The sequence below is a fragment of the Herpailurus yagouaroundi genome, unplaced genomic scaffold (assembly GCF_014898765.1).
Source record: "Herpailurus yagouaroundi ecotype Mexico unplaced genomic scaffold, PumYag 162, whole genome shotgun sequence".
NCBI classification, from domain to species: Eukaryota; Metazoa; Chordata; class Mammalia; order Carnivora; family Felidae; genus Herpailurus; species Herpailurus yagouaroundi.
The window spans coordinates 71,294,564-71,307,240 of NW_024412403.1; the positions used below are offsets into that span (position 1 = coordinate 71,294,564).

At 40.0% G+C, this 12,677-nt stretch overlaps 1 protein-coding gene across 1 annotated transcript in view; it reads right to left on the reverse strand.

The window, feature by feature from the left end:
• Positions 1-1,032: 1,032 nt before the first annotated feature.
• The window catches only part of SLC12A8 (solute carrier family 12 member 8), a 143,587-nt gene continuing 131,942 nt past the window's right edge, over positions 1,033-12,677 (reverse strand). Inside the window, exons 13-14 of the mRNA XM_040484777.1 lie at positions 5,103-5,163; positions 1,033-1,531 (exon numbers count right to left, since the gene is read on the reverse strand). Coding sequence (XP_040340711.1) covers positions 1,369-1,531; positions 5,103-5,163 — 224 coding nt within the window. The 3' untranslated portion in view covers positions 1,033-1,368. The remainder of the gene's footprint in view (positions 1,532-5,102; positions 5,164-12,677) is intronic.

Genomic DNA, 12,677 nt, shown 5'->3' on the forward strand with positions numbered 1-12,677 from the left:
TTCCATCCAGCGGGCCAGTGCTCCTCAACACAGGGCCCGAGGATGGCTCATGTGGAATCACTGGGACACTTATTAAAAATGTAAAGACCAGGACTCTGCCCCAAACCTACTGAACAAAAAACCCTATGGATGAGGTGCAGAAATCTGCACACTTAACAGGCCTCCCAGGTGAGTCTCAGCACACTGGCTTGAGAACGTCTACTACAGAAGAAAGGGGTCAGGACGGACCCAATGGCATGTCCCTCCGGCTCAGTGGTGAAACCACCGACTCTGGGCCAGGTGCTGAATTTACCAGGGGAAGCTACTGCCCTGGCCTCCAGGACTGCGTGCTTGTGATGAGTGCCACCCTGAGCTCACAGAGGAACCAAAAGAGTCTTGTCCCCTCATGCGTTCATCCTGCAAAACAGCTGCAAAGGTGTCCACAGAGCTGGGGACCACAAAGGCTTTTGAGAACGTGAGTCACCATTAGGTATTTCATGGTAATTTAACTTTTGAATTAAAAAGACCTTCCCTAAACAATAATGGCTTACAAATGCGTGTGCCCTTTGATCTTGCAGTTCCACTTCTGGGAATGTATCCTACGCATACACTTTATGCTTGTACATATGTACAATATTATTCACTGCAGAACTGATTATAGCAGCGTAAGATTGGAAACAATCCAAATGTCATCATTGTGGAATTGATGAAATAAATTATGCCACTTTCATACAATGAAAAATGATGAGGAAACCGTATATGCATTGATGTGGAAATGTCTCCAAGTTAAGGGGAAAAGCAAGGTACAGAACATATATATAACATTTTACCTTTTGTGGATAAAAAAGGAGTAGTAGGAATCCACATTCCTATTTACTTGTGTATTCATAAAGACATGCTGGAAGTATATATAAGAACAGTGACTACGTCTGGGACAGGGGGTGAACACGGGAAACGAGGATGGGAGGGAGAGTTTTCACTCTATGTGATTATCCTTTGGGGTTTATAACCATGTGAGTGTATTATTTATTCAAAAAATAAATAATACAATAAAATTTAAAATAACCGTTTATTGTGGCCTTCAGAACAAGCAACCTGGCTGGGCTGATTCTCCACACCTACAAGTCTTGATGTTTGTTGTGGAGCTCTTCAAACTGGGTGCATGTTGAGGAGGCCACAGCCACTCCAGTGGTTACCCTGGTGAGATGTGGTGCTCCAGACCAGAATGCAGATGCCCATTTTCCAGAACAACAGTGGGAGGACAGGTCTTTGAGTTTCTTACTGAGGAGAATCAGCATCATGAAGGTTCTGAGATTCCGATCCATTGTGCACAGGACAGCTCCAAGAAAGGAGGGCCCTTGGGCTGCCTACTACTAAGCACTCAGTACCCTAGTACTGAGACATCAGCTGTTCCCGACTCACAAAGGAAGAATGGTGGTAGCGATCCCGAGTAGCGAAGTCTGCGTTCTCCTGGGTGAGCTGAGTCATTTCCATGTCAACCCTAGCCAGGGATGGCGCCAAAATTATCTGCTCTTGGGGAGATCTCAAGCTCCTTCAGTGAGAGAAACACAGAGGGCAGTCAGAAAGACGAAGTACTGTAACAGCAGAGATGAGTCTCCTCTGGGATAGAGTAAGAATTTACAAAAATGTCATTGTGCTATTATTTTGTACTTATTATTTAATATGGATTTAAATAAAATAACTGCAGAACACTATGTGTAGAATAGTTTATGAACCCAAACTGTAGTAAATATATATCAAAATAAGGGGAGAGAGTGAGATTTATCTCTCTTTAGTAGAAACAGGTAAAACTGCATCCACCCAATAGGAGGCAACCCACAAAGATAACCATCCAAATGGTATCAAGTTGGGGCTCTACAGCTTTGCTTTGTTTTTCTGTCAAATGAAATCATGGAACGGAGAGGCTGGAAAACTGAGAAGAGTAGGAAGAGAAACTCCCTCTTTGGTTCTTTGGAAAGGAAGTTGAATGAGGAATGGTTCCCAGGGCTAAGGTTTACATAGGAACCAGCTACGATGGGAACTGCAAAGGCTTTTGACACTTTGTTGGCCTGAAGACAAAAAGCAAGTCCTGATATGGATTCCATTGTCACTGAAATGTCTACATACAGTTGGAGTTAAAATAATCCGGTAAGGAAAAATGTCCGGGATACAAGAGGAAAGTGCTACAGGCAGAATGCAGTAAGGAAAGATCAGACGGGCAGTCAGGGTACCTATTGAAGATGGATAGTCACAGCTCTGCCACTAGTTAGCCTCACGGCGCCAGGCAAACCTCTTCGCCTCCGGTGCCTCTATTTTTCTCATCTTTCAGTCCCTATCAATTCCGTCAGTCTGTGTTAGGTCCTTAAGTCATACCTTAAGCATGGATTTCCTTGTTAAAATTTTACTTAAAAAGAATCATCTACTTCATGAGTAGTAATGTGCGAGTTGTTTAAAGAATATATTTGAGGGGCGCCTGGGTGGCTCAGTCGTTAAGCGGCCGACTTCGGCTCAGGTCACGATCTCACGGTCCGTGAGTTTTGAGCCCCACGTCGGGCTCTGTGCTGACAGCTCAGAGCCTGGAGCCTGTTTCAGATTCTGTGTCTCCCTCTCTCTGAGCCTCCCCCGTTCATGCTCTGTCTCTCTCTGTCTCAAAAATAAATAAACGTTAAAAAAAATAAAAAATAAATAAAGAATATATTTGACAATTATTTTTAAAAGGTTCTAAGCTTGTGGAACGTCAGCAGGAAGCTCCAGCTGTCGGCTGCAAGATGTGCTGTTACAGAAGTTCAGATCACAGGACTACAGCTTGCAGCTGCTTGCTGAGAACATACCCAAATCAGAAAGATGGGAGGTTTTCTGAGAAATGAGTTAATTTCTCTAAAGGTTGGATCTCCAGGAAGTGAGGTTAGGAGGTGACAAAAATGCCATGCCAGTCAACACACAAGTGTTTTTGCTGATGTATTTTTTTGTTAATGCCCTTTTTTTTTTTTTTTTTTTAGCTGAAACCATTGCATTCTTCTGAGTTCGGGGAAATAATATGCTTCACTTTTACAGCAGAATGGCCTGAGAATTCTCACCTGGGCAGTTGCTAGGACTTCTAAAAGAAAGTTCTCTCAAGGCAAGGTCAGGCCAATTTCACATAATTCTGGGAATTATATGTGTAACAGAGGAAATAACATAGCCAAAGTCCTTTGCCCAAACACATTCTACAATATTATTCTTCTTTGGTTTTGAAGAGCCTCTAGGACTATAGTTGTGGTGGGTGGATGGAACAAAACCTTCCAAACTACAAAACAGAAAACACAGCTAGCAATTTCTACTTTTAAATGAATCACCATGTCTTGGTCCTTTCACCCTCCTGAATAACCACCAGGGTACCTCACCCTGTAGCCACGTGAGGCCAGCAAGTGTGATGCTGACACTTAGCTGAGGCCTCCACCACCCACTTTACAAGCCCACAGAGCTTTCAATAGTGTGCACTGGGTTCCATTCCAACCAAAGCACTATCCTTTTCTAGGAGGAATAATCTCCTCCTAGAACACTGCTTTTTCTACATAGTACTACAGTGACCTCAGAGGTGAGATTCCTCGAGTTCAGAGTGCAGCTTAAGGAGTAGTGACCTCTCATGGTCATTTATAGGCTTTAAACCCAGACATGCCTAAAAATATTCCTGCGAATCAGATAAGGCCAAATACTGTCAATCACACATCACTTGCAGCTAGCTCCAGATTCTGTAGGTGACTTCTACACAGAATCTATGTCCACTCAAACTCTACTTTCCCCTAGGACTAGGTGTTAGGGGAAAATGCCGGTGTGTTGTGACATGTCATCCAACCTGGTGCCTCAGACTGGAAGAGAGGCCAAGAGGTGACCCGCCCCCTTCTATAGCTAGGCAAAGGATGTTAGCCCAGCTTCCAGGCAGACAGGGGTTCTCCACACACACACCACCTCCTCCCAGCCCTTTCCCTGTTGGTTTCCATGGCCCCTGCTCCTTTTTGTCATCATCCTAGGCTCTAACACCTAGGTTTCATCTCTTCACCAACTTGAACGGATTGCTAGTGCTTATAAAGAGTTGTCTTTAAAAGAATTCTTAGGAGGGAAGAATGGGGAGTTAGTTTAATGGGTATAGGCCTTCTGTTTTGTAGATGGAGAGTTCTGGAGATGGATGGTGCGGATGGTTGCATGACTATGTGAATGGACTTAATGCCACTGAACTGTAATGCTTAAAAATGGCTAAGATGGCAAGGTTTATGATATGTGTATTTTACCACAATAAAAAAAAAACTGGGGCAAGAGGATTCTGAACTTACATCTGGGATCAATGGGAAAGGCTCCCATTATCCATTAGCAATGTCAGGGCATGGAAGGTGCAAATACTATAAGTATGACCCAGATATCTATAGTTTCAGAAACAAACCAACAAAATGAAACCAAATAAACACTTGGTTGGGTCCTGACTGGATTTGCCCAGCCTGCTGCTTCGACTCTGCACTGGTATTGAAAGGGGAAGGAAGTGATTTTCCAGAATCCCAAGGCCTTCAAAGTTGAGGAAGCATTGCTACTGGAAGGGTGTTGGAAAAAGAGGAGAGAGATGAGAGCACTCCTGAAACCTTACCTCTACATGAGCCCTCCTGCTTCTCAAGACAGTTCGTTCTTCCCTTTCCCTGTGTATTTGAACATGGAGAGCCCACAGAAATCCTCCAGCATCTCTGCTCTGTTTCTGTACTCGTTTTCACCAATACAATCATGTCAGCTACCTCTGATTTGAGATGGCAGATGGGTGGTGTTTCAGGCCTTAATCTTGTGTATGATTGTGTATTGATGCTGGTGTGTCTTAGGCTGCACACTGACAGCAGCTCTCTTGACTCATCACCCAGCAATCACATTCTAAATAAAGCCCCTATTCGTGATTCCTGAGGGTAAGAAGGGAAGAAGCCTGAGCCAGAGGAAGCTTCTGATGAGCTGAGGCTGGGGGGCAGGGTTGGGGGGGGCAGCGAGAAGCAGAGTCTTAGTGTCCTTGAGGTTGTCAAATGCCAGGTTCCCATTCCACAGTTCGCTTAAACCTAGCCAGGGGCTAGACACCCTTAGTACCATACCTCTCAGGGCCCCAGAGTAGCACAGACCTGCAGGAGGGGATCAGAAGAGACTTCATCCACCTGAGGAAGCTGAAGTTGGAGGCTGATCCTACAGGGAAGACATATACACAAATATTGATTAAAGGCTCTATGTATGCATCCAGGAGCTCAGTTTTAATAGTGTGATTATATACTCTCTGATACACACACAGAATTAGCACAGTTTTTTTTTTTTCATTTTTCAGTTTAACTAAACTTTATTCATGGTAATACTCCGACAGCAACCAGCTAAGGACTTTGTACCCAAATGTAGTTTTCAAACCTGTATTTCAACAATTTCTAAAATTCAAAATCCCAAGAAAGAAACTAAATACAGTGCTATACAGGAAAAAGCAGAGGGTTTGCTAACTTCAGTCTTAGGAATTTAAAATTATTTTGATAATCTCTTAGATTCAAATTGATAATACATTAAATACATGGTATAAAATCCCCTACTAGACCATTCGCTCTTTAAGGGTAGAAAGGATGTCTTTTTCATCTTGGAACACTCACAGTACAACACCCACAGAACCTGGCACTTAGGATGTTTCAATAGGTGTTAAGTGACTCACATACCTCAATATGTAGAAACGTCAGAGCTGAAGTTTGAAGTGAGACTGTTGTGATACTATCCAAGTATCTTGACATCAGACACACTGATTAGAATAGGACTTACCAACTTTTTTTTTTAATCCATCCCTTCTTTGATGTGGGTTTTTTAAAAATCTCACATAATAAATTATATATATATATAAAACTTTAGGAAATCAAATCAAATGGTGCTCGCTTTGGCAGCACATATACTAAAATTGGAAGGAAATCAAATCAAACGTAATTTTTTTTAAATGCTTCTCCAAATTTTATATATATGTATATGTATATATGTATACCTATACATGTATATCCTTACATATGCATACATATATGCATATATGTATGTATGTATGTATATGGTACAGTGAATATATATCTACCATATACACCAAGCACACATATATACATATATATACATAACATTGGTTAATAAGATAATATTCAATATATAATCAGAATGTTAGCATTATGGGGCTTACATTAGAATCTTGGCTAATGTCAACAGTATGCCCCTAATAACATTTATTTCCTCAGTTTCATTTAGGGTTCTTATGGTTAATGGGAGGACAAATTTTAGATCTGCATTAATTCTACAATTGTAAGAGAAAGTTCCTAATATATTTTGATACTCTCAGTAGAAAGAAAATAAACATTTTACTGACCCTTCTTATGTGTGATCACTTAGGTTCTAAATTATCTAAATTTCAGGTGTAGATTGGCCTGAAATTTTATTTCATGTTTTCCTGTGAATAAATTTCTGGGAAATACTTAAATTTCTTAATATCAAACTAATTTCTAAGAAATTTAGAAGCAATCACTAATGTAATCCCTATGTTAATCAAAATATATTCTGTCCATTAAACTAGCTGATACTAGGACCTCTCCTTAGCATGACTTTTTCTAAAGCATTATTTTTCACATAAGTGGGACTTAAAATGTTTGCAGTGCTTTACTTTCAAAACTCTACATCAGGGGCACCTGGGTGGCTCAGTCAGTTGAGTGTCTGACTCTTTTTTTTTTTAAGTTTTTTTTTTTTTTTTTAACGTTTATTTTTATTCTTTTTGGGACAGAGAGAGACAGAGCATGAACGGGGGAGGGGCAGAAGGAGAGGGAGACACAGACACAGAATCGGAAACAGGCTCCAGGCTCCGAGCCATCAGCCCAGAGCCCGACGCGGGGCTCGAACTCCCGGACCGCGAGATCGTGACCTGGCTGAAGTCGGACGCTTAACCGACTGCGCCACCCAGGCGCCCCGAGTGTCTGACTCTGGATCTCAGCTCAGGTTTTGATCTCAGGGTCTTGAGTTCAAGCCCTGTGTTGGGCTCCAGACTGGGTGTGAAGCCTACCTAAACAAACAAACAAACAAACAAACAAAGTAAACCTCTATACATCAAACTATTCTAATTCTGAAGAACTTTTTTTTTTCTTTTCAGTTTGCCTAGATTGTTATGGTTTGATTTAGTTAGAACTTGAAACTAATTGCTTCATTTTAAATTGGGGCATCATAGAATTTTGTTTAAAAGTGCTCTCAACTGTATATATATTTTTAAGCTTATTTATTTTGAGAGAGAGAGAAAGCACACGCTCATGGTGGGGAGAGCAGTTGGAGGAGGGGCAGAGGGAGAGGGGGAGAGAGAGAATCCCAAGCAGGCTCTGTACTGTCAGCATCAACCCCATAGTGGAGCTGGATCTCATGAACCGTGAGCTCATGACCTGAGTCAAAGTCAAGATTCAGACATTCAACTGACTGGGCCACCCTGGCACTCCTCAACTGTATTTTTTAAACAGCTTTATTACTGAGGAATAACTGACATATAATCAGAGTACTGACTGTGTTTTCTTACTTTATTATTGCCACTCTGGAATTTGTGGCCTTGATCCTGGAGGTGGAGCTAATTCCTAGAGATAGCCAACTCCCCTGTGAGCATACTTTTGATATACAAACCAACCAATCCAGAGCCCTTACCCCCAATCTCCTCCTTTGTTAAACTCCCACACACTGAGATACTCCCCTGCCAGGGGACAGCTAGTGACTCCAGGGCCAGGGACAGCTAGTGACCACTCCTCGAGCCCAGAGCCCACTGAAATTATTCAAACTATCCAAACCTAAACTCACTCAGCTACCTACCTGCCTCACCCATTCCTTCCCATTAAAACTCCAATTATGGCTCTGAGCCTTGTTCTCTCCTCTTCTTCTTCTGCCTCCTGACCAACCTGGTCCTTCCCCATGTGGCCCTGAGTGGTATGCCGTGCTTCCTCTTTCTAGGGGTCTGTCAGTATAAACTTCTTCCTTCTTGACAATCACTTGTGTGTGTGTGTGTGTGTGTGTGTGTGTGTGTGTGTGTGTGTATCTTACCATTTCTTTGCCTGTGTTTAATCTTACTAATTAAAGCAAATCCTGGGTACATTTTTAGAACAAACTACATGTATTTAAAGTGTAAAATTTGGTAAGTATTGACACATATATGTACTGTGAAACTATTACCACAAACAAAATAATGAACAAATCTATTACCTCCAATAGTTTCCTCAAGTCACTTCATAAGACCTCTCTCCCACACATTCCCCCAACCCACAAACCCCATCCAAAAGCAACCACAGATCTGCTGTCATTATAGATTAGTTTTCATTTTCAATAATTATAGATATATGAAATAATATACTATGTACTCTTTTTGTCTGGTTTCTTTCACTCATCATCATTATTTTGAGATTCATCCATGTTACTGCATGTATCAATAGTCCATTCTTTAAATAAAGTAAGTTCATTCTTTTTACTGCTGAGTAGTAGTCCATTGTATGGCTGTACTACAATTTATTTATAGAGTCACCTGTTGTTGGACATATGGGTTGTTTCTAGTTTGGGGCTACTTACAAATTAAGCTGCTATGAATAATCATGTACTTTTTTTGAGAGAGAGAGTGGGATAGAGGGGCAGAGAGAGAGGGAGAGAAAATCCCAAGCAGGCTCCACACTCAACGTGGAGCCTGACGTGGAGTTCAATCTCACAACTGTAAGATCATGACCTGGGCCAAAATCTAGAGTTAGTAGCCCAACTGACTGAGTCACCTACGCGCCCCATGTCATGTTTTTAATGGCCATATTCTTTCATTCATCTTGGGTAAATAACTAGAAGTACGGTAGCTGGTTCATATAGCAGGTATAGATTTAACTTTTTGGGGGGGATTTTATTTATTTATATATTTTTTTAATTTTAATTCCAGTGTAGTTAACATACAGCATTATATTAGTTTCAGGCATATAATATAGTGATTCAATTCCCTTCATCACCAGCACTCATCACAACAAGTGTACAAGTGTACTCCTTAATCCCCATCACCTATTTCACACACATACCCTCATCTCCCCTGTTTAATTTTTTAAAAATTTTTTAACATTTATTTATTATTGGGAGACAGAGCCTGAGCATGGGAGGGGCAGAGAGAGGAGGAGATACAGAATCTGAAGCAGGCTCCAGGCTCTGAGCTGTCAGCACAGAGCCCGACGCGGGGCTTGAACTCATGAATGCAAGATCATGACCTGAGCCGAAGTCAGACGTTCAACCAACTGAGCCACCCAGGCGCCCCTCCCCTGTTTAATTTTTTAATAAATTGCCAAACTGTTATACAAAATGATTGTATCATTTTTACACTCCCACCTGCAGTGTATGATAGTTCTCCTTGGAATATCTTCACCAACATATGACATGGTCAGTACTTTTAATTTTAGTCTTATAAATAGGTGTATAGTAATATGTTATGATTTTAATTGCATTTCCTAATAACCACTCATGTTGAGCATCTTCATGTGCTCATTTGCCATCCATTTATGTTCTTTAGTGAAATCTATTTAAAATTCTTGCCCATTTTTGTTGTCATATTGAATATTGAATATTGAGAGTTTTTATATGTTCTAGATACAAGTCCTTTATAAGATATGTGAATTGCTAATATTCTCTCACAGCCTATGTCTTGCCAGTATATTTGGAAGATCAGAGTTCTCAGTTTTGATGAAGTCCAATTTTTCAACTCTTTTCCTGTATTGAGTGTTATGTCTAAGAAATCTTTGCTTCACTCACAGTCACAGTTTCTCATATTTTATTTTAGAAACTTTATAATTTGGGGTTTTACATTTAGTTCTATGATCTATTTTGAGTTATTTTTATATTGTATGATGTATGCATTGAATATGGATTTCCAGTTGTTACAGCACCAATTGCTGAGAAGACTTTTCATTCACTGAATTGCCTTTGCACCTTTTTCAAAAATCAACTGACCATGTATGTGTGGGCTAATTTTTGGACTCTCTATTTTGGCTACTGATTTCTTTGTCTATCTTGATGCCAATACCACACCATCTCGATTGCTTTAGCTTATAATCAGTCTCGAAATCAGGTAATGTAAGTTCTCCAACTTAGTTCTTTTACAAAGCTGGTTGGACTACTCTAGGTTTTTTGCATTTCCATATAAATATTTTGGAATCCATTTGCCAGTTGCTACACAAAAGGTAGCTGAGATTTTTATTAGGATTGTGTTGAATCTATGGAACAATTTGGGGAGAACCGGCATTAAGAATACTGAATTGGGTGCCTCAGTAGCTCAGTCGGTAAAGCATCTGACTCTTGATCTCAGCTCAGGTCTTGATCTTAGAGTCGTGAGTTAAAGCCCTGCATTGGTCCCTATGCTGCATATGGTTATATTCAACTTGTTAATGTTTTGTTATGATCTTTTGCATCTACATTCATGAAGGATATTGGTGTGCAGTTTTCCAAAGAGTTTCTATGGAATTAATATTCTTCTCTTCCTTAAATATTTGGTAGTTTGCATTAGTGAAGCCATCTGGGCCTAGAGTTTTCTCTGTGGGAAGGTTTTTAATGACAAGGTATTTACATGACCTGAATAGTCCTACGTTTCTTCTAGAGAGAACTTTGGTAGTTTATATCTTTCAAGGAATTTGTCCAATTTATCTAAGTTGCCACACTTATTGGCACATAACTGTTTATAGTATTTCTTTGTTTTTCTTTTAATATCTGTAGACTCTAGTAATGCCATCTCTCTCACTTCTGGTATTGATAGTTTTATAACTTCTCTCCTTTTATACTCATCAGTATGGCTAAAGATTTCTCAATTTTACTGATGTCACGTAACCAGATTTTTGTTTCACTGGCATTCTCCCTATGTAAAATGTTTATTGATTTCTACTTTGATATTTATTGTTTCTTTTTTTTCTTTGTATTTGGGATTAATTTGCTCTTCTTTCTCCAGTTTCTTAAATTGGAGGCTGGGGTCATTGATTTCAGACATTTCTTCATTTCTAATATAAGCATTTGATGCTATAAATTTCCTTCCAACTACTGAATTAGCTTCATCCCATAATTTTGAAATGTTACATTTTCATTTTTGTTCAGTTCAAAATATTTTGTAATTCCACTTTTTTTAAATGTTTACCTTCTTTATTTTGAGAGAGAAACAGAGCATGCAAGCAGGGGAGAGGCAGAGATAGAGGGAGAGAGAAAGAATCTCAAGCAGGCTCTGCATCATCAGCACAGAGCCTGACATGGGGCTTGAGCTCACAAACCATGAGATCATGACCTGAGCCAAAATCAAGGATCAGATGCTTAACTGACTGAACCACCCAAATACCCCTGTAATTTCACTTTGGACGACAAGTTATTTAGTTTCCTTAGTATTCTTAGTCATTTAGTGTTATTTAGTGTTCTTTGGTTTCTAAATATTTTGATAACCAGAATATTATTCTATTACTTCTTTCTTTTTTTTTTTTTTTAAATTTTTTTTTAATTTTTTTTTTTCAACGTTTATTTTTGGGACAGAGAGAGACAGAGCATGAGCGGGGGAGGGGCAGAGAGAGAGGGAGACACAGAATCGGAAACAGGCTCCAGGCTCTGAGCCATCAGCCCAGAGCCCGACGCGGGGCTCGAACTCACGAACCGCAAGATCGTGACCTGGCTGAAGTCGGACGCTTAACCGACTGCGCCACCCAGGCGCCCCACTATTACTTATTTCTAATTCCCCTTTAGTCAAAGAACATACTTTGTTCTTGAATTTACCTGAATGCTTTTAAATTTGTTGTGACTTTTTTTTTTAAATCCGAGAATATGGTTTATCCTGGCAAGTTCATATATACTTGAAGAAAATGTATATTCTGTTGTTGTTAGGTGGCATGTTCTATAAATGTCAATTTGCTTGGGTTTGTTGGCAATGTTATTCAAGTCTTCTAAAGTCTTACTGATTTGGAGCACTTGGGTGGCTCAGTTGGTTAAGTATCTGACTCTTGATTTTGACTCAGGTCATGATCTCACGATTTAGGAGACTGAGCTCCATGTCAGGCTCTGTTAGCTCGGAGCCTGCTTAGAATTCTCTCTCTTTCCCTCTCTCTCTGCCTCTCCCCCACTAGTTCTCTCTCTCTCTCTCTCTCTCTCTCTCTCTCTCTGTCTGCTCAAAATAAACATTTAAAAATAAATAAATAAAGTGTTACTGATTTTATGCCTACTTATGTTAGCAATTATTGAGAGAGAGGTGTTGGAATCTCTGACTATAATTATAAACTTTTCTATTTCTTTTTGCAGTTCTGTCAGGTTTTGCATCATGTTATTTTAAAGCTCTGCTTCTTTTTTTTTCTTTAATGCTTATTTATTTTGAGAGAGAAAGAGAACATGAGTAAAGGAGGGGCAGAGAGAGAGGGAGAGAGAGAGTCCCAAGCAGGCTCCACCCTGCCAGCACACAGCCTGATGTGGGGCTTGATCTCATGAACTGTGAGATCATGACCAGAGCAGAAATCAAGAGTTGGACACTTAACCAAATGAGACACCAAGGCACTCCTCAAAGCTCTGTTCTAAGTACATAAATGTTAAGGTTTGTTATATCCTCTTGATGCATTTTTCCCTTTATTTTTATGAAATGACCCTCTTTATCCTTTACCTTTATGAAATGACCCTCTTTATATCTCTGATAATATTCTTTTCTCTGAAAT